This window comes from Triturus cristatus, chromosome 9 (genome assembly GCF_964204655.1).
Source record: "Triturus cristatus chromosome 9, aTriCri1.1, whole genome shotgun sequence".
Taxonomy (NCBI): domain Eukaryota; kingdom Metazoa; phylum Chordata; class Amphibia; order Caudata; family Salamandridae; genus Triturus; species Triturus cristatus.
Window position 1 is genome coordinate 1,015,063,526 of NC_140592.1, and position 25,394 is coordinate 1,015,088,919.

Here is a 25,394-nt window from a genome sequence, read left to right on the forward strand (position 1 = left end):
GAAGGCGAGTCGCCAGAATGATTGCCAGAATCTTAACTTCTGAGTTCAGCAGAGAAATGGGTCTATAAGAACCACATTGATCATGTGGCTTGCCCTCTTTATAAATGACCACAGTGGTAGCCATTCGCAAGTCTGGGGGAAGAGTCCATTCCTTTAGGACGTCCATGAAGAGCCTATGAAGGTGAGGGCATAGGATATCTATGTACCGTCTATAAAATTCCGCAGGTAGCCCGTTGGTGCCAGGGGCCTTCCCAGGACGTAGTCTCGCCACTGCCTCTCAAACCTCCGTCAGTGACAGATCTTCATCCAGGGCCTTCATTTCCATCTCATCTTACCTAGGGGAGGGAATAGCCCTTAAATACTCCTGAATCTCCGCCTGCGATTTTAGCGGCCGTGCCTGGTAGAAATCTTTGTAGTACTCCGCAAAGGCCCCGGCTACCCCAACATCCGTTGACTGCTTTATCCCCTAGAGGTCTATCACTACCTTTACCCATCTATTTCGAGCCTCCTACCTGCCAAGCCAGACTAGGAGTTTCCCCACCTTATCTCCTACCTTGTAAAGGTGATGTAGTGTTGCCAGGTGCAATTTCCTGGCATTATCAGAGGCCAGTTCCTTATATTCCAGTCTTAGGAATCGCAAGTTTACGGGACATCTCAGGGTCATTGCTCTGGGCAATCTGTCTGTCTAAATCATTTATTTTTTGTTCCAGATCTGTTAGGCATTTGTCTCTTTCCTTTTTTTCCCATGCTATACGTTTCTGGGCCCTATCCCGTAGCACTGTCTTATAGGCCTCCCATATCTTACCCCCGAGGAGACAGAGTCCTTGTTTTCTATGAAATAGACTTTGGTATCCGTCCTAAGTCCCCTTGCGATTTCTGTGGTCTGCAGGTCCCATGGGCACAACCTCAAGCCCATCCCTATCAGGAGCTGGGAGTGGTCCGAGAGGCCTCTAGCTGTATACTCTGCGCACCCCGTGTCACATATTTCCCCTCTGGGAACAAAGATGTAGTCTAGCCTAGAATGTGTACAATGGGCCCCCGCGTAGAAGGAGAACTGTCTGACTTGAGGAAATTTGTCCCTCCAAATATCAGTCTGTACCATCTTGATGGTGAAACGCCGTAGCGGTGTGGTCGATATGGGTCTGTCCCCCCCCCCTCCCGAGCGGTCTAATGCTGGGGTCCATTACATCATTAAAGTCGCCACATACCACATGAAAGGCGTAGGGTGCCTCCATCAATAGATCAATTACTTTCAACATGGTGGGCACCTGCAACTTGGGGGGTGCATAAATGCACAACAGAAGAACCTCAGTCCTTCCCCATAACCCCAGGACTCCCACGTATCGGCCCAAGGGGTCGTGCCAAAGGCACGTGATTTGAAAGGGAATGCTCTTCTTAATCAGGATCGCTGCCCCTGAGGTGAACCCCGAGTGTGCCAGGACCTGGTATGCTCCGCGAGCAATAAAGCCACACTGTGTACCCTTAAGGTGCGTTTCTTGTAGCATTGCCACATCTGGTTGAAGCCGCTTAATATGTTGTGACACTAGTCCGCATTTGATCTTGTCCCCCAGTCCATTAACGTTCCAAGTCATAACCGTCAGAGTGGGATGTCAAGTCATGTTACCTCATGTGACATTACACCTAAAGTGTTACAGTCAAGGAGGTGGTGGTGGTGGGAATCTCCCATGCCTTTCTTTTTACAGGACAATCTCTCAGTAGCGATCCTCGTGCTGAACGAACAAAAACAGAAACATTGAAAACCCAACTGTGCAAAACTCCTCTCCACCCCCACCCCACCTCCCACAATCCTCCCGCAAACCTGCGCCCCCCATATCTGGAAGCAGCCCTAGTTTGGTGTGGATAGGTCGGTCAGTTGATCACCCCCCCCACCCAATCATAAACCCCAAATCCCCAATTCTTACAGTTCTGCTGCTCAGGTGTCTTGGCCGTCGGCCCTTCGAGGCGCAGCACCTCCCGAGGAGGGGATAAGAACAGGATTTTTTTTGTTTGTTTTAAAAGAGCAGCAAAAAAGAAAAAGGACTCAAAAAGAAAGAGAAAAGAAGAGAGGGCGAGAATTACTTCGTGGAGTTTTCTTCGCCGACGTTCAACTTGCGGCACCCAAGTCACATTCGGTTCTTCGTCTCTCCCGCTTTGCACGAGCGCCAGTATTGCCTTCTCTAATGGATGCCTTGATTCAGGTCCGAGGGAGCCTTCGGTTTCATCCGAGTCTGACTGCAGATTTGAAGAGTCGGCTCTTTGTGCCGTGTCGGTATCCAATTGAGTGTGGTCTCCCTTATGGCCACTCTGACTTCTCTTGTTGGGCGTAGGTCAGTTCCTGGAGTAGGGCGTACCTCTTCGGATTCTCCGCTGTCTTCCTGTATTCGTGCGATTCCCTCTCCGGGTGGAACCATCTCCTTTCGGCAATGTTCCCCTGTCCCTACAGTGCCACTTTTAACACTGCACTTCAGTTTTGAGCGGTGTTTTTAAGATTTGCTGCCTAAAGAGGAGGTCGTCTCTTTGGGTGGATGACTTATGGAGATATTGTTTTGGACACAGTGTTCAGTTTATCTCAACACCATCAATGAATGCATTACATCCAAAAGCATTGCCGAAAGACCATCTTCTTTTTCTGCAAGGATTCCTTATCTAGGAAAAAGAGCAATGAAACTGAATTTCACTTTGCAACATGTTTGTGAAATGACAAACCATCAAAAAGGATCATTTTCCAGATACTTTGCTTTTATCTTGATAATATTAGATGTACACTATGGCTTCTCTCACATACCTGTATTACCTATGGTGATCATCTTTGTTGGGGAATAACATTCCCTAGCCAAAATCTATCTTTTTTTTATTTATTTTTTTTATTTTTATTTTTTTAAAGTTTTTATTGAAACAATAAGTCAGTTACAAGCATGGGCCTACAACCACCAGGGCCGGCCGCTAGATTCAGAAAGGATCGTACATTAGTTAAGGCAGTAGGCGACTCCTGGGGCCCAGCCCCGTAAATGGCTCAGGATAGCTCGAAAGAAGCAGGAGACATACATTTAACATAAATAACAACTAAAAACAAAAGGCGAGGCATAAGGGCAAAAAGCGTGGGTCAGGCTACATCCGGGGGACTTTACTCCAAACCTTCAATTAGCTATCAACAGGAGGGAGTACTGAAAGATCGGGGGGGGGTAACGGGAGAGGAACATCTATATTCGATTATTACAACCAGTTGCAAGGAACCATCAAGGGTCAGGGGGACAAGGCAATATCGGTGTCCACTAGGGGGGGCGTACAGATACCCCCACGATACGCGTTCCATTGCCCCCAAATTCTACCCCATGCCCCGGGTTTACCGCGGGCCACATACACAGTCTTCTCCCTGAACATACACCAGTCCATGTTCTCCTTCCATACTGACACGGTGGGTGGCCGCTGGGAGCCCCAAAGCTGCGCAATATCCCTCTTGGCAATCATGTATCCCAGGGCCGCCCACCGAGTCTGAGCCGCGTTATAATCATTGGGCTCCCACACATTCAAGACACAGCGACGCACCTCCGGCAGCAGCGCAACCCCGGTGACTTGTCCCATGACCCCATGAACCCGACGCCAGTATTCCGCCACCTCCCGGCACTCCCAAAGGATATGGAGAAAGGTGGCACTGAGCCCACACCCCCGCTTACAGAGCCCATCTTCCGAGAATCCCATCGAGACCAGACGGGGGCCCGTCACATACACCCGGTGGAGAATCTTTAGCTGGACCAGGCGGAGACGGGCTGGAATGGCTACTTCCTTGGGGGACGATAGTGCGGACTGCCAGTCCTCGTCGTCTAATTCCACCCCGTCCCCCGTCCACGTCTCCCGAAGGCGCACCAAGAGGTCAGCCCGATTATTAATAAGTTTTTTATAGATTAAAGAGATAGTACTGTCGGGGACATGACCATCGAGTATGCGGTCCTCGAGGGGCGAAGAGGCAGGGATCTTGGTCCCCTCCCCAAAGACAGAGAGCAGGGCGTGCCGAACCTGGGCGTATCGGAAGAACTCCTTTTCCGTGAGTTCGTATTCGCTCTGGAGCGCCGCGAAGGTCTTAACCGCGCCCTTCATCCATAAGTCTCCCACTCTACTGATGCCAATCGTGTCCCAACGGTCAAACCCCTTCGTTGTCCAGAGGCTTCCCAGTCGGTCGGAGGCAAATAAAGGAGTAGCACATGTTAGTCGCTCACTCCAGCCCATGGCTACATTGGCCGCCTTCCAGATCCGTACCGCGATCTTAGTAGGGCCCGTCAGGGTCCGTCCAGCCGAGCGGGAGTAAAGCGCCCTGTTATAGTTCCCACCGGGGAGCAAGAATTTATCCATCTCATACGCCGGATTCAAGCCAGGCGCATACGTGGCATGGTTAATGGCCGATAACTGCGAGGCCCAATAATACCTGCGAATGTCGGGAAGCGCGATGCCCCCATCGTACCAGGGGAGAGTAAGCTTGGCCAGGGCGATACGCGCCCGTCCGTCCCACACCAGTCTCCTCTGCAGGCTCTCCACCTCCCGAAAGTAGGCCACTGGAATGATGTCGAAGGAGTTCTGAAGTGCATAGAGGAATCTGGGAAGGGACATCATTTTAAACAATGCTGCCCGACCCAGTGGGGACAAGGGCAGCCTACACCACCGCGCCGTGTCTTCCCTCAAACGCCGAAGTGGAAGCAGGAGATTGTGCTCATAGCGAGCCACCGGGTCCAACGAGACGTGTATCCCCAGGTATTTAAAGCCGGACAGAGATATTTGAATCGGAAGCCGAGGCGGCAGGAGAGGGGGGCCACCGGAGATAGGATAGACACAGGATTTAGACCAGTTAATCGTGAGACCCGAATTTCTCCCGTAGGAAGTCAGAACATCGAAGAGAACGTTAAGCGACTGCCGCGGCGAGGTAAGATACAGGAGAATATCGTCAGCATATAACGAGACCCGATCCTCAAAGCCCGGGGCCCACCGGATCCCCCTGATCGAGGGCTCCCAGCGGAGCCAAGCAGCGAGTGGCTCCAGGGCGAGAGCAAAGAGCAGAGGGGACAACGGGCACCCCTGCCTCGTACCCCTACCGAGAGCGAAGGGCCGAGAGACCCGCCCATTAACCACCACCTGAGCCATGGGTCCCGTGTAGAGAAGCTTCACCCAGCCAAGAAATCCCTCCCCAAAGCCGAATTTGGTCAAGGCAGCCCAGAGGAATGCATCAAACAAGTCAAAATGGGTTTGGGTCTCAGGGATTAATTTTAATGACCACTCAGCACTACACTCCCCGAAAGTAACTAAACACAATACAAAAAGTAATGGAGGGTCAGAGGTATGAAATTCACAAGATACGACTATGCAATATAGCTAGTGATATTGGTTCGCTAGACAGGGTACATCATTCATAGTTTTTGAAAAGTACCCATCAGTAGCTCTTCCTGGGCGCCCTTTTCATCATGTGGGTTCCTTCTAACCATGAAGGATAGGAAAAGAGTTTAGTCACGAATGACAACATAGGAACCAGTGATGGTATAACTGGGTCGCAGGGGGCTACTGAAAAGCAGTGCGAGAAAAAGTGAAATAGTGCAAAAGTGCAAAATAGTGATATTAAAATTAGATGGCTCTGAGGAAAGTACTTATTTATTTGAGACCTCAAAGTCTCTAAAGCTTAAAAAGAGCGAAATTGGTAGTTTTAACTAATAGCTACCAACAGGTTGGTCGACATGTTTCAGCAGGAATTACGGATCACACTGGTATCCACTGCATTCTTCAGGACCTGTGTCGCTACTGCTAGTGTTGTGTGAAGAAAATATGAAAAAGGAAAAGGTATCACCTGGGTATTAGTGAAGGATCATTCTCCCAGCATATTGTGCAGGAGAGTACTGCCTCACCTCACCTGGCAAACAGCTCAGGTAATTGAAGCACCGCTCTGTCCGTCGGTACTTCCAGCGTCCCTCTGACTGTACTTTTCAAAAACTATGAATGATGTACCCTGTTTAGCGAACCAATATCACTAGCTCCATTGCATAGTCGTATCTTGTGAATTTCATACCTCTGACCCTCCATTACTTTTTGTATTGTGTTGAGCCCAGAGGAATGGCCACTCGATGGTGTCGAAGGCCATCGTGGCATCTAAAGAAACCAGCACGGCCGGTTCGGAGAGGTATTCTGCCCTGGCGAGGGCGCCATGGAGACGCCGCAAGTTGAGGGCGGTGTTGCGATGCGGGATGAAGCCGCATTGATCAGGATGAATCAGATCGCAGATGACGCCCAACAAACGATTGGCAAGGACTTTAGCCAGGATTTTAGGCTCTGCATTTAGCAGTGAGATAGGCCTGTAGGAGGCACAGCGGTCCCGCGGCTTACCTTCCTTGGGGATCACGACTATCGTGGCCAGTCGCTGGTCGAGCGGAAGGGAACCGGCCTCAAGGGACTCCTGAAACATACGACGGAGGAAGGGCGCTAGTTTATCCGGGCGCAACTTATATAATTCGATAGGGAGACCGTTGGGACCCATGGCCTTGCCCGAGCGAAGGGATCGAATCGCAGTCGCTATTTCATCTACCGACAAGGGAGCGTCCAGCTGCTCACGGTCCTCGGCGGACAGGCCGGGCAAAGCAATGTCCTTCAGTAGAAGGCAAGAGTCTTCCTCATCCCTATCAGTCACCGGGGAGTACACGGTCCGGAGGTGGTCGGCAAAACATTCCACAATCTCACCAGGCTCAGTCACACACACTCCATCCGAGACACGCAACTCCGGGACCACACGATTCACTCTCTCCTTCTTGTCCAGCCACGCAATCAGCTTTCCCGCCTTGTCCCCGGCATCATACAATCGACCCTGCTGCTCCCGATACATAGTTTTGGCAGCGTCAGTGACAAGAGATCTGTATTCAAACTGTTTCAGGCTGAGGGTGTGGAGCCCGTCCGGAGTGACACCCGCCTCCAAGGCCGACTCCAGCCCCGAGATGTCAGTCTCCAGCTTCACCACCGCCTCACTCCTGAGCTTCTTAGCCACCACTATCTGGGAGAGGGCGTGTCCGCGGATTACGGTTTTAAAGGCTTCCCACAGGGACATTGCAGACAACACCGACCCCTCGTTTTCAAGAAAGTATTGGTCCATAGCCTTAACCAGACTATCGCGAGTCGTAGGGTCTCGCAGGTACCACGGGTTAATGGGAGCGATCCGCCCTGCAGACCGCGACTCGGTGTCAAAGAGAAGCCACAGCGGGGAATGATCGGAGATACCCCTCGCCAGGTGCCTGACCTCTCGAATTCGACCCGTCTGCGCCGCGGGCATAAGGAAATAGTCTAACCTAGAAAGACTCCCATGTGCCCCAGAGTGAAAGGTGTATTGACATTGGGTCGGATGCATTAATCGCCAACTATCCACCAGGCCGAAGGTCTCCAACAGACCACCTAGCCAAGCCTGGGCAGCGGGGAGGGCCCTGGGTGGGTGACGATCCAGGTCACCCGAGACCACCGAGTTAAAGTCCCCGCCCATAAGCAAAAGACTGCCCGGAAGTTCAAGCAGCATTCGACCCAAGTCCGCGAAGGTGGAGTTCTGGAGGCCCGGGGGGACGTAAACTGAGACCAGGGCAAGGGGATGCCCCTCCCACCTCCCAGTCAAACAAACATAACGCCCTCTGTCATCTGAGACTACCCTGGTGATCTCCAACGGAAGTGAGGATCGCAGGAGAATGCCCACCCCCCTGGAGCCAGATGTGAAACCAGAGTGCGCCACGAGGCGGTATCCCCCCCTGTTCATTGCATGGCAGACATTACCAACCAGATGCGTCTCCTGGATAAACACCACATCAGGAGTCAGACGACGCAGATACTGCAGTACTACACCCCGTTTGATACGGTCCCCCAACCCATTGACGTTCCATGACATCAGCTTCAACCCGTCCCCCCCATCCCCTCCAATAGATCAAAGGTCCCCCCGCAAGTAGCACAAGTCCCAAAAGTGGAAGAAAATCAATACCTCGCCCTGCAAACAAAAAACACACGACAAAACAACCCCTCCTTCCCCCCCACCCCCCCCAACACCCAACTCCCCCCACCCTGCACCCCTGCGGGCCAAAAAACCCCCCCAACTTGCAGTGTGCCTGTCGCCCAACTAACCCCAGTCTACAAAAAGACCCCGGAGGAGGAAAGGGACCCGTCCCCGCCCGCCCCCCGTACAGGTCCTAGCAAAACACACTGAACCAAAGAAGTACAACCCAGCTGAGCAGTGCAAAATGGCAAAATCAAGGACCACGAGTCACTCCAAAGGGGACCCGTCACCGTTGGCACCTGCAGAGGGCCCGGGACGGCCACCTCTGTCCGGTAGCGAGTCCAGCCAGTCACTCACGGCCACAGGAGAGTCAAAGAAGGCAGTCCGATCCTCATGTTCCACTCGGAGTTTGGCAGGGTAGAGCATAGAGTACTTTAGGCCCAGCTCACGAAGACGACGTTTCACCCCCTGGAATCCCATCCGCTGTTTCTGGACAAGTTGAGTAAAGTCCGGATAAAAGTTAATGGATGAGTTCTCATGTCGAACCGGGCCATGGACACGTGAGGCCTGCAGAATCGCATCCCGGTCTCTGTAGTAAAACAGTTTGGCCACGATAGGCCTCGGGGGGGCCCCCGGCCGTGGCCGCCCGCCCGGAACTCGATGAGCCCGTTCAACGGCAAAGAATTTACTCAAGCCCGCAGGGGTCAGCTGTTGGAGGATGAGTTCCTCGACCAGGAGGTCAACCGGGCGGTCGTCGGAGGACTCCGGTACGCCGATGACACGAATGTTGTTGCGTCGGGCCCGTCCCTCGAAGTCCTCCAGCCGCCGGGCCATCTGATCATTGACCACCTTGATGTCACCAAGCGCGGCCTGCAGGCTCGACACATCCGCACCAAGGGTGGAGGTCCGCGCATCGAGAGTTTGAACCCTCTCGTTTGTTTTGGAGAGATCCGCCCGTATTAAGGTGACATCAATCGCCACCGTATCGATCTTGCGGGCCAGGGCCTCGTATTGCGTGGCGATGGTCTCCCTGATGCCATCAATGGCGCCCATGATATCCTGTAGGGAAAGTTCTGAAGAGACGGATGTGCCCCCACCGGCGGCGTCTGAGGGGGGACCGGCCGTTCCAGGGGAGCCTCTGCCCTGAGTGTAGCGGTCCATGTTGTTGGTCTGGACCGATCCCCCACGGAGGGAGGCCTTAGTCTTACGCCCCTCGGGGCCCCCCTTGCCCCCCATGTGGTCACAGACTCCGAGGGGGACCGCCGATCAAAAGTAGCTGAGGTACAGGCCCTGGAAACCAGCGCCTCACCCGAGGCAACAATATGGCGGTGCGGGGGGACCCAAGGCGATAGGCACTCTAGTGGCAGGTGGAGACAAAGCCTTGTGCAGAGGTCGAGGAAACACCCCGCCACCTCAAGCGCTCCACCGGCCAGCCCCCTGAGGTCTGAAAGTGAAACCGAAAGTGGTCGAGCGGCCCCTGGCACCGAGCCGCAGCCGCTGTTGTTCAATTGCGACACGGCTCCACGGTTCACCTTCGCCCCGGGCACCTCCGTCGGGTGGGTCCCAAAAGTTCAAACAACGATAACTCAGGATTCCCAGGTCCGATTAAATTTCTGAAAAGAGATACGTGCTCAGCCGGTCGTCATCTCCCAGATTCCATAAACCACGTCAGGATATTGTCAGGATAAATTCCGAGGAGCAGCGAGGGTCCGGGGAGCCCTGTGCTCACGCGACCATCTTGGATGCGCGCTAGGCTCCTCCTCGCCCAAAATCTATCTTTTGTTTTGTAATATGTTCCACGTGTTCTTGCCAAATGCCTTGCCGTGGTAGCTGCTTATTTACAGTGTCAGGATTTCCATATCTCATCTGTATGCTTAGCTAGGACCAGCTGTTTCCATGCAGACAATCTGTAAGTGGAATGACCTCTGCATATTACAGTTACCAGGTAGCCAGGCGGTTAATCTAAGTGGCGGAGGCTTGTTTAACTAACGAAAAATAAGCAACCTTGTTCTTTTAGGAATCATCCCTGGGCAGATATTTGCAGAACTGCCTCACAGAGATCCAGCCACACTTTCGTAAGCAACATTGCTTAGACTTAAATAAATATTAAAATAGGAAAGACCTTTGAAAACATTGCTTTAGCAAACTCAAAGGTCCTCAACTGTTCCTTCCTAATCAGCTGGTGTGTTACTATTTGGCAGTCTTTTCTTTGCCTACAAATATGCAGTGTATGTCTTGTTTGAGGATACGATATTACCTGTTAAAATAAACATTCACTGAAGCTATCCACCCCAGATTAATGAGGTCGTACTTGAGGTTTGGGTTGCCTTTAAAGGCTACAAAAGGAAAACTGTGTGATGACTCTCTGATGCAAGCATATTGCAAGTGCTCTGACCTAGAAGTGCTGTAAGTGGGAATGGGTGGTGCTGCACCACCCCCAAAAAATAACCATGCTGGAGTTAAAAAGGCGAATGAGCAATAAAGATGACTTTACATTTTGTTTGTATCTTCTCACATTTGCTGTGCATTCAAAGACAGAGGTCAAAGGTCAGGATATGTCTTCTGACAAATTGCTGCTTCTACTTTTAGGATGAAGATTGGTGTTTACTTTTCGCTCTCTGACTGCAGAGTTCAACATTACTGGGGTACACGGAGTGTTAAGGAAAAGGCTGCAGGAAGTAATTTTTTGCCTAGCCCACAACAAAATGTAGTACCTGTAAATGAACTGTACAAGTATTTCTAAATATATCAGCAGCTAGGAAAGCACAAATGAAGAAACATTTTCTAATTCTGAAGTGTTATGGAAACAAAGATTATAATAGGATAAAATCCTAATCATGTCTCTTTACTCGGTGATGCGCGAACGATAAATATTCGCTGAAACCCGATTTGCACATATTATCATTTGTGTACTATATAGTTTAGTCAGTAAACCTGAATGTCAGTGCACGTTTAGTGGCCATCTCAATGTAAAATATTCTGTCTGTAATAGTGCACTACCAAGCCACGGTTTAGTAATATATTTGCAACAGTATGCTACAAAATGCAGCACCAAATACAAACCACACTTTTGCCACCTGTCTGCTGAATGGGCATTGGTAATGTGCTACTCTTATCCTTTGGAACATTTTTCACAATCTGTATAACGTCAGTGATGTAACATTGATGGCAGCACACGCACGCCAAAAATTGTTCCAGCATCATTGCTCTGACCTAACAGGGCTGGTAAAGATAAAGGGAACAGCTCCTTTTTCCTGGTCTGTGAACTTAATACCATTTGTGGTGGCACTTAAGTGGAAAAATATTTATGTATTTATTTTGATAGTTGTGTTTCAGGGTCACGTTGATCTGTCTGTATTGTATCCCATGTCTTCTCACTGAAATAGATGGTCACAGACCTGATCTCATTACATCAGCTATAGATTGCCCTGTCATTCAAAAAAGAAATCCTCATTCACTAAATGAGGCCAGTATGTACAATGCTGTAGACTAAAGTAATTCAAGGGATTTCGGTGGACCTCTGGATCTTTCTCAGCAATTTCTCCTGTCTTGAGCCCTTCAGAAGATTCCCCCTGCAGTGTGAGTTGAGAGCATTCAGTTAATTACATTTGTCTCTAACTGAGGTCAGTCAGATTACTGCTTCTGCCACCCAGAATTCTTTTAGAAGATTTCAGCTGTCTGTAAGAAGTTTTCCAAAGAATCCTTGGCTGTTTTTTTAGTGATTGTTTTTTTCCTGAAAACCAAGGTAGTTCATGTAATTATCTTCTACAGTGCATGGGACTCAGGTTCTTTTCTCATAGTGGTCCGTCTAAAGAGTATGTTGTAGTTTCACAATAATGTTTAACCTTTGGCGATGATGCTAATATCAATTTCCTCATTGGTTTCTTTGTTTTTTCACAGGCTTCATATGTTTTTATAAGCGAAGAACAGGACGGAAGACAGATGGCTGTGCCACCTGCTATAAACAAGACCGATTCAGTCTACTGTGCATTAGCCCAGTGGAGTTCTTTCGGCCTGGCATCGACCTCCTTAACCGTGACAATGTTGCACTAGTGATTTTACTACAGCCATTAGCCCCTGGCCAAACACAAGACTCAGTCCCGAAGGGAAGCGTAGCAACAGCAAGCTCTATCTGTGTGGCAAACACTCACTTGCTGTACAATCCTCGCCGTGGGGACATCAAGCTGGCCCAGCTTGCATTGCTTCTTGCAGAGATCGACAAGGTGGCACGGACAGAGCACGGCTCCTACTGTCCTGTCATCCTTTGTGGCGACATGAACTCCGTGCCCAACTCGCCTCTGTACACCTTCATTCAGAACGGAAAGCTGTGCTACCAGGGCATGCTGGCATGGAAGGTGAGTTTTCTGTGCACCTTCATACTTTTTCTTATACCTAATTATCTCTGGGCTGCTATGGGCCTTTAGGATAAACATGCATTATCTGTAATGTTTTTAGCTAATTAGAATTCCTGTCTTGATCTTATACATATTAATGCTACCTCTATTATAGTGACTTTTAAGATACAAAACTCTTAGCTTCTTATCATGTTTGCAGAGTGTCTTGGGACTAGTCACAAACTGCATTTTATAGAATGTTTTGCAGAATTAAAAACACATACTACTAAGTGCAACTACCCCCCCATGTGTGAAGTTTACGCCTCCCCCTCTCCTGGATTTTTATGTGCGGAGAGCTCCACCTGTGTAGGTATACATTTTAGTAGTAAATATGGGAGGGACACAGGGGAGTGGCTGGAAAATGGAGAACACTTACGAATGAGGGGTAGGGGTTTAGACAGGGTCTGGGAAGAGTTTGAAGGACATCGACTCACCCACAAAAGAGTAATCCCATTCCTATTCACAAACTGCGTTTCTATAGTTCCTACAGGCAACAAAAGAACCAAAACAGTTGCAAATTACTCCAGCTCACTGCGGAAGTAAGTTTAGCATCACATGAGGTCAACCACTGGTACTGCAGCCCCCTCCCATAGAAAATAGTGAAGGTACAGACTTGAATAAAACCCCATAGGAAATTATGTTAATCAAACTAAATTACTTTAAATAGTTAAAAATACAATTAAAATTTGTGCATATTTTTCGTTTAATTATAAAATATTTGAATAACATTTTTTGCTTTCAAAAATAAATGTAACAATACATTTTATTAAAATATAATTACATTACTTTTAATTCATTCTATACATGCCTTTAACAACTGCAAATGCAAAATGAAAAATATGCTGATAATCTGATGGAGCTTCTGCTAATGCATCCACCTCCTCCCCTGTTAACATAACCCTCTTATTTTGAAGGAGACAGACATAATAATAAAAGGCAAAGTTAGGAACAGCCCACCCCCCACGATCCTTTGGTAACATCATGTACTTAAAAGCTCTCCTAGCTTTCCTTTGTCCCCAGAGAAGCCTATCCCCAATAGCTTGCCTTTTTTGAAGTTGCAAACGTGTTAACTCTAAGGGCACTGCCCTAAAATAATACATAAGCTTGGGCACTACACACATCTTAAGTACAGTGCATCTTCCCACTAACGTCAAATGAAGACACTCCAGTCGATCAAGCAATTGCTGTATTCCCACAGCTAAATTCCTCCAATTTACTTCTATTAACTGTTGCAAATCCATTCTAAGTTTAATACCCAGGTATGTAGCCTCTACTACTACCCTGATATAGAAAGTGGACAACCCAATAAACCCTTGAGGGCTTGGGTAAAGTTACATGAACTGGTAAAAAGATGCCTTCAAGGGATTAGTTTAGATACTTAGTTGTATGGTTGGCGATTATTTGATATAGGATAATTATATTCCTATAGAACTGAATTCAATCAGCATTCACGTATTATAGATTGTATCTTATACATCAGTCATATAGATCAGCATAAATGAATAAAAGAAACAAAATGCATTGAGAGTCAATCAAACTAGAAAAAGCAACGGGTGTGTAAAAAAAGAGGAATTTTATATCAATCAATGAAGTCAATAAAGTCAAGGGTACTGAAAGTAGACAGTTATACAAATATTGGAAGGAGATGGTACAGTCAATTGTTCCTTCACATAAACTTAATCAAACACTTTTTCATAATAATAATAAATAATTATAAAGAAAACAGTGTGACAGTCGACGTTTCGGTCTTTTAAACATCCATTCATAAGACCATCTTCAGGACAAGTCGATTAAAAGTTGACCCCTTATTCTTCGGGGGATTGTATCCCAATCGAAAAATCTGATGAAATTGGAGAGTGTAGAAGTCTGGTGATATTTAAATCTCACTTTTGTGAAGCGCGTATCTTCAATTTAATACTGGCAATTCTCAGTAGTTATTTTGTAGATGTGGCCAAATCCAAAAATCGCTACCTGACTGCATGCTGCCCGTATAACCGCTGGTGAACCGCGAGTTTTATCCGATTGAGGACACGTGCCGGTTGAAGTGAGATTTAAATTCTCCTTCTATGTCAGTAAAGCAACTCGATTTTTGGATTTGGCCACATCTACAAAATAACTACTGAGAATTGCCAATACGCGCTTCACAAAAGTGAGATTTAAATATCACCAGACTTCTACACTCTCCAATTTCATCAGATTTTTCGATTGGGATACAATCCCCCGAAGAATAAGGGGTCAACTTTTAATCGACTTGTCCTGAAGATGGTCTTATGAATGGATGTTTAAAAGACCGAAACGTCGACTGTCACACTGTTTTCTTTATAATTATTTATTATTATTATGAAAAAGTGTTTGATTAAGTTTATGTGAAGGAACAATTGACTGTACCATCTCCTTCCAATATTTGTATAACTGTCTACTTTCAGTACCCTTGACTTTATTGACTTCATTGATTGATATAAAATTCCTCTTTTTTTACACACCCGTTGCTTTTTCTAGTTTGATTGACTCTCAATGCATTTTATTTCTTTTATTCATTTATGCTGATCTATATGACTGATGTATAAGATACAATCTATAATACGTGAATGCTGATTGAATTCAGTTCTATAGGAATATAATTATCCTATATCAAATAATCGCCAACCATACAACTAAGTATCTAAACTAATCCCTTGAAGGCATCTTTCTACTACTACCCTGGCATCTCCAGGGCACTCCCCCTCCGTAGAAATAATCTGAGTTTTTGCCCGATTGACTTTATATCCAGACACTTCCCCAAATCCTTGGGGCAAGGCTTTCTATCTCTTCAACTGTTTGACATGGATCCGAAGTCGCCACCGCAATATCATCGGCGTACACCAATACTCGAACTGAATATTGACCACAGGTCATAGACATAATCTTATTGCTAGTTTCCAACATACATAAGAACGGGTTTATATATAATGCAAATAATAATGGGGAACATGGGCCTCCCTGTCTCGTTCCCCTTGTTATAAACACCGGATCGGATTCTTTAGCTATTACACATATTCTCGCTCTTGGTGACGTATGCATAGTTTGAATAGCTCGAATATATTGTGGGCCAAATCCCATTTTATATAAAACTCCCCATAAAAAATGCCAGGATACACAGTCCAACGCCTTCTCGGCGTCTAGAAATATCAACCCTAATTTAACTTGATGCACCTGCGGATAATCTATCAGGGTGACTACTCTATTTATATGATTGACCGTGCTCCTGCCGGGTATGAACCCATGTTGATGTATAGAAACCAATGGGGTAATCACCCTTGCCAACCTTGTTGCTAATATTTTAGCATATATCTTGCCATCCGAGTTTAACAATGATATAGGCCTATATGACCCTGGTAATTCTGGTGATTTATCTTTTTTTAAATTAAATACTACTATGTTAGCCTCATCCCATGAGGGCGGCGTCTTCCCTATCCAAGCATCTTGCATGACAGCTAACAAATCCTTTTTCAATTCTTGAAATAAAATTTGATATATCTCAAGTGGTAGTTTGCCAGGCCCTGCTACCTTTCCTCTGGCCAATGATCCCACTGCCTCCTCCAGCTCTTCTATTGTTATCATGGTGTTGAGTGCCTTTTGCTCCTCTTGACCTAATTTAAGTAGATCAACTTTTTGCAGATACTCCTGAATAGATCGCTCGCTGCTTTCCTCTTTGGCATATAGCTCTTTGTAGAATGCATGACAAACTCCCAATATACTCTCCATGCTTTCTACCACATGTCCAGCCAAATCCTTCAATGCATTTATTTTCTGTAAGGAGCATTTAACACGTAATCTCTGTGCCAAACATCGCCTTGTTGCTTCACCAAATTCATATCTCTCTTCTTTGTAGGTCTTATACTGAGCAGCAAACTCATTGCTCCACACCTGATTAATTTTGGCCTTGCAGCAAGCAATCTTAGTTTGTGCTCCCTTATCTATATCCCCCTTCCTTATTTCTTGGATAAGTTCCAGTTCCACTCTCCTTAAGTCATCCAAAAGTCCCCGCAACAAATCATGCTGTTGCTTCCTCTTCCTCCATCCATAACTAATTGTCTCTCCTCGCAATCCAACTTTTAATGCATCCCATATCATAGCTGTTGAAGCTGATCCTCTATTGATCTCTAAAAATTGTAAGCACCAGATTTTAATATGATCGATAAAAGTGCTTTCTTACAGAAGCTTCCTATTAAACGTAAAGGGTCTACTCACCCTTCTTTGAACACCTAAATCGAGATCTAATAACAGTGGGCCGTGATCCGCTGTGATCCTAGGCCAGATCTGCATTTTTGCCCCCACAAAATGGCCTCTTGACATAAACATATAGTCCAATCTTACTAGCTTATGATGCGGGTGCGAATAGAAAGTATACCCCGGATCTACACCATTTAACGTTGGCCACACATCCACAAGTCCATGATCTAAAATAAGTTGTCGCAGCCCTTTAAACACCTTAGGTTTCCGTCCAACATATTTCTGCTATTAGGATCCCATTCCTGCCCTTCCACATTTATATTAAAATCCCCACATAGAATCAATGGTGTGTCCCACATTGCTAACTCAACGTTCAATTCTCCTAATACTTCTGCTTCATCCAAATTTGACCCATATACCGTACATATAACAACCTTCTTTCCATTTATTACATATTCTGCTATCACCCATCTCCCAGAGCTATCTGCCTTGATCTTCCCAGTCACCCCTAGTCCAGGTCTGATCAGTATAGCAACACCCCTATTCATTGCTGATTACTGGGATGCCACTACAAGACTAAATCCCAATTCTTTCATCACCATTCGTCTTGCCCAGGGTAAATTAGTTTCCTGTATACATACTATGTCTGGTTTCATTAACCGCAAATCAGCTGCAACCCGCTGTCTTTTACTATTATTATTCAATCCACAGACATTGAATGAGCACACGCGTATTCCATGTTCCCTTATTTTATCTGCCATGCCTTACACGGTAACCAACAGAAATATTCAACATATACATCATGATTTGTATCTCAGAAAGATATATATAAAAAAAATCGTCCTTTTATCCTCATGGATTTTAATTTTTACCCATCGTCTTACCCCCCTCCTCCCCCCATGCCCCATCCCATCCCTGTCACTCAACACCCCCCACGTGCCCCATCTAAACCCCACCCCTCCCACCACCCTCTCCCAAATATATAGGCAATAGGGCGTACGGCCGTTGTGATGGAATGTGATTTAGAGCTCTGTGTTCCCCCATCCTCCCTCCTTTATCCTAGCTATAATTCACAATCAAAAACAGATCAGTCATTTGTTAAGTCAGATATAGACACAAATCTAATCCATAACCCAAATCGCCTAAGGTTTTACTACCCCTTAGCTATGACCATATATCATTAATTCCATTAATTCCACAGAAAAGGAATGCTTATTATATTACCGATGGCCCCCTTAGATGGAAAACAAATGCTCTTTGGCCTGCACCGCGGAAGTGAAAAAATGTGTTTGACCTTTATATATTACGTTAAGTGTGGCTTGTGCCCCCTTTCCCTGAAATGGGGTGATTAGCTGACGCAGCTGCCACCTTTTCTCCACTGTTTGATGGCAATAATCAGGTCTTACAAAGAATTGCGTGCCCTTCCCTGCTCTTTTCCTATCAGGGCGTGCGAGATCATAGATTGCCTGACGTGCCAAGAAATTATTCAAGCATATTAAAATCGCTCGTGGTCTTATACTCGGTTCGTCAGCTTTCACAACTCGCTGCTTGAATGGAAACCTGTGTGCCCGCTGTACTTCATGAACCCAATTCCACCCAGTCAGCTCCGGAAAGGCCTCTTTGAACAACTCAACCACAAACATTCGAGCATCTTGCCCCTCAAATCACTCGGCACACCTAAAATTCTAAGATTATTCCTACGCAGTCTGTTCTCGAAGTCCACAAGCTTAATTTGAATATCGTCTCTGTGTAGTCTTATATCTTCTGTAACTGCCTTCTGCACCACCATTTCATCTTCCAATGTAGAGATTCTTGCCTCTGCCTCATTCATCTTCTCCGTAAATTCACTACACGTTTTTGCAATTCTGCTAACTGTATTCTGCAGTTTGCGACACGCCGTGTGAGTTTTGGCATTTTCTGTGCGAGTCTCCAGTCTATGGTCTGTAATGCATCTATAAATCGACTCCAGAGATACCTCATGATCTGATTTCCCTGAAAGTCCACCCTCATCAATTTTAGCATCCTTCATACGTTCAGGGGTCATTTCAACTGTAGAAGAAAAGTCCCAATCCAAATTATTAGTGTCTTCAGACCATTCCCCCCCTCCTTATTTGCCTTTTGCCTGCACACCATAGTTATATCCAAGTTCTCATCTTCCAAATTCGTATTATTCAGATCACTGCCTACACTCATTACAGACCCCTCCAGAGATCCTAATTTGCTGCAAAATTCACCATCTTCTTCATCCGACAGTCCGAAGGATCGGATAGAGAAAATAATTTCTCTCCTGAATCGCTCTCCCTACTAATAGGTTCAGTACTTAACGCAGTCTCTAATTCCATTGCCCTGTTCTCCTCTTGAAGTTCCCTTGTCGCAACTACACTTTCTCCCACGCCTAAGGTAACATTTACAACCTCTTCTTGCAGTGGGCCCCCTTTCTGCCCCTCTTTTCCAGGTTCTTGCCCCTGTTCTTCTCCTTTACCCTCATAACTGGTAACTCCACTTTCCTCTTGCAGTGTTACATCTTGAAGTGCATGCAGGATATGTAGAACTGGCTGCGGAGCTGGCTGCGGAGGTGGCTGTTTCCTTCTATTACCTGCAAGAAATATTTGGGGGACTTTTTTACTCATTGTCCCTTGTTCACCCCCTTGCAATGGTTCCTCCATTGCCAACTACCTCCTGCCCTCCCTTAACAGCACACCAGCAAGTGCCGCCCTGCTTATAGCTTCAGGAATAACTTTACTTTTTCCACCACGTGCTGTTTTTGGAGTCATATTACCTCAGCAGAGTCTACTATATTTTCCCCGCCACAGATATCTCTTAATTTGAAGCCAGTATTGCCCCCTCCTTGCCACTTTGAAACTTACTGCTGCAGGACCCCTTTCTTTTTGTTTTTAAGCCTTTCCCTAACACCTTTCTTTTCCAGTCCCCTAATTTTTACAGTCCTCAAGCTTTCACGCCAGTCACATAGGCAGCGCTTACCTTCTACTCGGCACCGCTTCTTACCACATACATAGCGGTCTCAACACGCCTCCCAATAGTGATGTTTTGAAAATATTTCAAAACCAAGCCTTCGGGGGAGGAGCCTAGCGCGCAACCAAGATGGCCGCGTAGGCACAGGGCTCCCGAGGGCCTCCACAACTTCCCACGTCTATCCTGAATTTATCCTGATTCTATCGACTGGCTTCTACGGGCGAACCTATGTGGAGGTGATACCTGTTGTCCAAATCCAAATCGGACTTCAGGAACCGGAATAGCATTGATTCCAAGTTGGCGGCCTACTCCGGACCTTGCCCCGGACTCGAGTTGGCATGGTGCCCGGGCAGAAAGTGAACAACAACGGCATGCAGAACTTGGGCCGGTGCGCACCCCATACTTTCACTTTCGGTTTCGGGTCTCCTCGCTGAAACTGACTGAGGGGCCCCGGATTGTCAGCACGCAGTGGGACGATTGGGTATCCTGCCTGCTCTTGGACACTAGCCTGGACTGCCTTTCGTGATCGCCGAGGCTCCCTAGATTGGCTCTCCGGGGATCGCTCATCGTGTTGGTGGCCGACACCCTTGGCGACCATCAGACAATGGCGGCTAGATTGGACGGAGATAAACAAAAATCCAAGACGACTAGGCGGGGAGCTCATACCCAAGCTAACAACATGGACCGTTATACCCAGTCGAAAGGATCCCCTAGTGGCCTGCATAAGTCACCGGAGAGACACAAGGATGGCCCGGGATCGTCTACGGAGTTAACATTGCAGGACGTCATGGGTGCCATCGATGAGATGAAAGCGGCGGTCGGCCAGCAATTCGATACATTGGCCCATAAATTGGACACGGTTTTGATCGACGTTAAACTAGTCAGAGCGGACCTTTCACAAACGAATGAAAAGGTCAAATCCTTGGGTCTGACGACGTCGAGTCTGGTAACGGACGTGTCTGACCTGCAAGCCGAGGTCCGTAATCTGCGGACGTCCACTGCTTTGTCTGTCCGTCGACTGGAGGATTTTGAAAGTAGGGCTCGGCGGAATAATGTGCGCATAATTGGGGTGCCGGAGAAATCGGAGGTCCCTGCGGCTGACCTCTTCGTGGAAGACCTCGTGAGCAACCATCTCGCACCCAAAGGCTTGAGTAAATTCTTTGCGGTTGAGCGGGCCCATAGAGTTCCGGGTGGTAAGCCTAAACCGGGCGCTCCCCCACAGCCCATCATTGCCAGAATTTTTCATTTCAGGGACAGGGATGCTATACTGCAGGCCTCGAGGGTGAGTGGGCTGACGAAGTTCGAGAACACTCATATAAGTTTCTACCCGGACTTCACACAATTGGTCCAAAAGCAGCGACAGGAGTTCATGGGTGTTAAACGGCGACTGAGAGACATGGACCTGAAATATGCGATGCTCTTTCCGGCCAGGTTGCGTGTTGAGTTTGAGGAGCGGACGCATTTCTTCGATCGGCCGGAGGAGGTTGGAGATTGGCTTGATACCCTATCTCAGCAACGACGTCGAGAGGGACAGACTGAAGGGAACGGAGTGGGCTCGGCTGGACAGGAATAGACTTTTGGTTCCCGGTGACTGACTATTGTGATGACACTTCCATATTTTGGTTTGGTGTTTCTATCCAGTGCCTTATCCTTCAATGCCCGGGGGTTGTGGGGTGCTCAGTGAGGCTCATTCCTCCTCTGGGTTTTCTTTTTGTAGCGTAATTAATGCTTAGGGCGACAGGCACACTGCAAGTTGGGGGGGCTACATGGGCTCACGCAGGGGTGCAGGGTGGGGGGAGTTGTAACGGGAAGGTTGGTGGGGAGGGGGGAGTTGGGGAATGTTTGAATGTTTTACAAGGCAACGTCACGCCATACGACTGGTGGTCGGGATCGTGTTCTCTGGGGGGGGGGGGAGTTGTGCGCGGGGTTGGGATGGGGGGTAGGGGATTGAGAGTACTCTCGTGGAATGTGAATGGCTTGGGGGATAGGATTAAACGTGGAGTAGTGCTGCAGTTTTTGAAACGGCTGTCGCCAGATATTGTCTTTCTGCAGGAAACGCATCTCATTGGGAATTCTTGCCATGCTATGAATAGGCGGGGATATCGTCTTGTTGTGCATTCTGGTTTCACTTCTGGCTCGCGTGGGGTGGGCATCTTGGTTAGAGCCTCTCTCCCGTTGGAGGTGGACGATGTGATCCATGATGATAGAGGGCGGTATGCTGCACTTGTAGGCCGATGGGAGGGCAGAACCATCTCGCTCGTTTCTGTTTATGTCCCACCAGGATTGCAGGCCGTAACTTTCGCTGATTTGGGGCGAATGGTCTTGGGACTCCCGGGGGGGGGGGTTCTGGTGGTGGGGGGCGATTTTAACTCTGTCGTATCTGGCGGGGCGGATCGTCACCCTCCCAGGGATCTCCCGGGGGCACAGGCCTGGCTGAGTGAGTTTATAGATACCCTCGGACTGATAGACTGCTGGAGACTACTGCACCCGGGGCAGGCGCAATACACTTTCCACTCAGGGGCTCATAGGAGTTTGTCGAGACTTGATTATGTCCTCATGCCGGCGGCCCAAGCTGTGATGATTAGGGAAGTAAGACATCTGGCCCGGGGTATTTCCGATCACTCCCCACTACTGTTGCACATTGAGGTCACCCCCGGGGCTGAGGGGAGGGTGGCACCGATTAACCCCTGGTACCTGCGTAATCCTAAAATCCGGGCGGACCTGGTCAAGTCTATTGAGCGCTATTTCACTGAAAACGTGGGGTCAGTGTCCTCTGCTGTCTCGTTATGGGAAGCCTTCAAAACAGTGCTCCGTGGGCAGGCTCTTTCTCTAATTTCCCACTCCATGAAAAGCAAGACTGAAGAGGTGGTTCGCCTTGAAAACGACATAGCCAAGTTGGAGGGGGACCTGGAGCTGGGTGTTACGAATGATAAGTTGCATGTTCTCAGTCTTAAGCAGCTTGACTATAGAGCGTTGGTTACTGACGCTGCCAAAGTGATGAGTAGAGAGCAACAGGGGCGCTTATACGATGTGGGGGACAAGGCTGGAAAATTGATTGCATGGTTGGACAAGAAGGAGAGAGCGAGTCGAGTGGTGCCGGTTATTGAGAGAGCGGATAGCGTGCGTGTGACTGACCCTGTGGAAATTGTCGAATGTTTTGCGACTTATTTCCGCAACGTATATTCTCCAGTCTCGAATGGCCTTGAGGATGACTCTCATCTGTTGCTGAGAGATATAGTGTTGGCGTCTTTGTCAGAGGCGGATAGGGTACTGATGGATGCAGCGTTGTCGCCTGATGAGATTGCTTTGGCTATTCGCTTGGTCGCTTCTGGCAAGGCCATGGGTCCCAATGGCCTTCCCATTGAACTGTATAAACTGCGCCCGGACAAGATGGCGCCTCATCTCTGCGACATGTTTCTTGAGGCACGTGACGTGGGCTCCCTCCCCTATGATCAGCGTCTCACTACCATAGTTGTGATTCACAAGGAGGGGAAGCCGCGGGATCGGTGTATTTCTTACAGGCCCATCTCATTATTAAATGCTGAGCCTAAAATTCTTGCTAAGGTTTTAGCTAATCGTCTGGTTAGGGTCGTTGGTGACTTGATCCATCCGGACCAGTCCGGTTTCATACCTCACCGCAATACGGCTCTGAACCTGAGGCGTCTTCATGGAGTGCTCGCCAGAGCGGAGTACATACGTGAACCGGCCGTTTTGGCGTCCTTGGATGCCACTATGGCGTTCGATACCCTAGAATGGCCGTATCTTTTGGCGGCGCTTGCGAAGTTTGGTTTTGGCCCTGGGTTTATCGGTTGGGTGAAGTTGCTGTATAAGGAACCGTTGGCTCAGGTAGTTGTGAATGGCAGAGTGTCGGCACCCTTCGGGTTGGGAAGAGGCACGCGGCAGGGTTGTCCGCTATCGCCCCTCCTCTTTGCACTTGCCTTGGAACCTCTGGCCGCCTGGTTACGATGGGAGCCCTCATTGCGCGGCATTAGGTGGACGCCTGAATTTGAGGACCGCATCTCTCTTTATGCGGACGACATTCTCCTGTACCTCACATCTCCCCGGCAGTCTTTGATAGTACTGGTCGATGTTCTGAACTCATTTGGTCGCAACTCCGGCTTGGTCATTAACTGGGCCAAGTCCTGCGTCTATGTTCTCTCTGGGGATGCTCCTCTCCTTCCGCGTGGCTGCCCTATCCAGATTTCGCAGTCAGGGTTTAAATATTTGGGAGTGTTCATAACTTTGGACCCTGTGGCCCGTTATGAGCGGAACCTACTCCCCCCACTCCAACGACTGAGGGCCGACGTCTCGAGGTGGCGACGGCTTCCGCTTTCGCCGCTCGGACGCGCGGCGTTGTTTAAAATGATGTCGCTGCCACGATTCCTGTATGCACTGCAAAATACACTCGACGTCATACCGGCCCGCTATTTCCGTGAGGTGGAGAGCTTGCAGAGGCGGTTGTTTTGGGACGGGCGATCCCGAATCGCTCTTACAAAATTGACACTCCCTTGGTATGATGGAGGTATTGCACTCCCCGATATCAAGCGATATTATTGGGCGTCCCAATTGGCGGCGGTGAACCACGGGATGTACGCGGCGTTCGAGATGAATAAAATGCTATTGCCTGGGGGGGATTATAATAGAGTACTCTATTCGAAGTCTCCTGGTGTGCAGTTGACAGGCCCAACAAAGATAGCGGTACGTGTGTGGCATGCTGCTAATGCTGCGATGGGTTGGAAGGACCGCCTGACTCGAGCGACTCCACTGTACGCTTCGGAAAGGCTGGGCTGTTTGTGGAAAACTAAAGGGTTTGAGAAATGGGATATGATTGGCATATGTAAGGTGAGTGACCTCTGGGTGAAAGGGGAGTTTAAAACGTTTGAAATGCTGAAAGCGGAATATAAGCTAAACGATAGGGAGTATTTCCGGTATGCTCAGGTCCGTCATGCGTTGCGCTCGGTTTTCCCTGATGCTACTGCTATCCCGGAAAATTCCCCGCTGGAGGATAGGGTGCTCGATGGCTACGTGCCTGACAGCACAATCTCCTTGATCTATAAAAAGCTTATCAACGATCGGGCGGATCTGTTGACCCGCTTGAGGGAGATCTGGGTGGCTGACGGTTTGGAATTAGATGATGAGGACTGGGTTTCGGCAATAGCCTCCCCGCGGAAGGTGGCAATTCCGGCCCGCCTTCGGTTCGTACAACTAAAGATACTCCATAGAGTTTATGTCACTGGTCCCCGCCTGATGCGCATGGGTTTCTCCGTGGATGGGATGTGTAAGCGTGGCTGTGGTTCGCTGGGTACTTTCCTTCACGTTATATGGGAATGCCCTGAGGTGGCGCTCTTTTGGCGTCGGGTGCATGCGGTAATGGAAGAGGTCACTCACGTTGCTCTGCTTCCAGAAGCTAGGAGATGCTTGCTGAACGTGTGGGAGCCAAACGATTATAATGTGGCACAGACGCGGTGGGCGACTTTGGGGAATATGGTGGCTAAACGTAATATTGCCCAGTTATGGGGTTCCCAGAGGCCGCCCACGGTCTCGGTGTGGAAGGAGAATATGGATTGGTGCATGTTTAGAGAAAAGACGGTGTATGTAGCGAGAGGCAAGCCGAGGAAATGGACTGGGGTGTGGGGTCCGTGGAACGCTTATCGCGGAGACATCTGTGCCCCTCCTCTGGCTGTTGTATTGGATGCCTCTTTGTCCCCCTAGCCGAGCATTCCTCGTCTGTTAGGTTACGAGTGAGTTACAGTTTGATTTTTCCTCTGTTCCCGTGCCCCCCTCCCTTCTTTGCCGCTGATCATTGATTCCCTACCCCGGGGAGC

General features: G+C 48.3%; 1 protein-coding gene across 1 annotated transcript in view; it reads left to right on the top strand.

The window, feature by feature from the left end:
* Nucleotides 1-25,394, top strand: part of ANGEL1 (angel homolog 1) — a 332,990-nt gene that overhangs the window by 133,766 nt on the left and 173,830 nt on the right. The window contains exon 5 of the mRNA XM_085626689.1: nt 11,891-12,345. Within this exon, the coding sequence (XP_085482815.1) occupies nt 11,891-12,345 (455 nt within the window). The remainder of the gene's footprint in view (nt 1-11,890; nt 12,346-25,394) is intronic.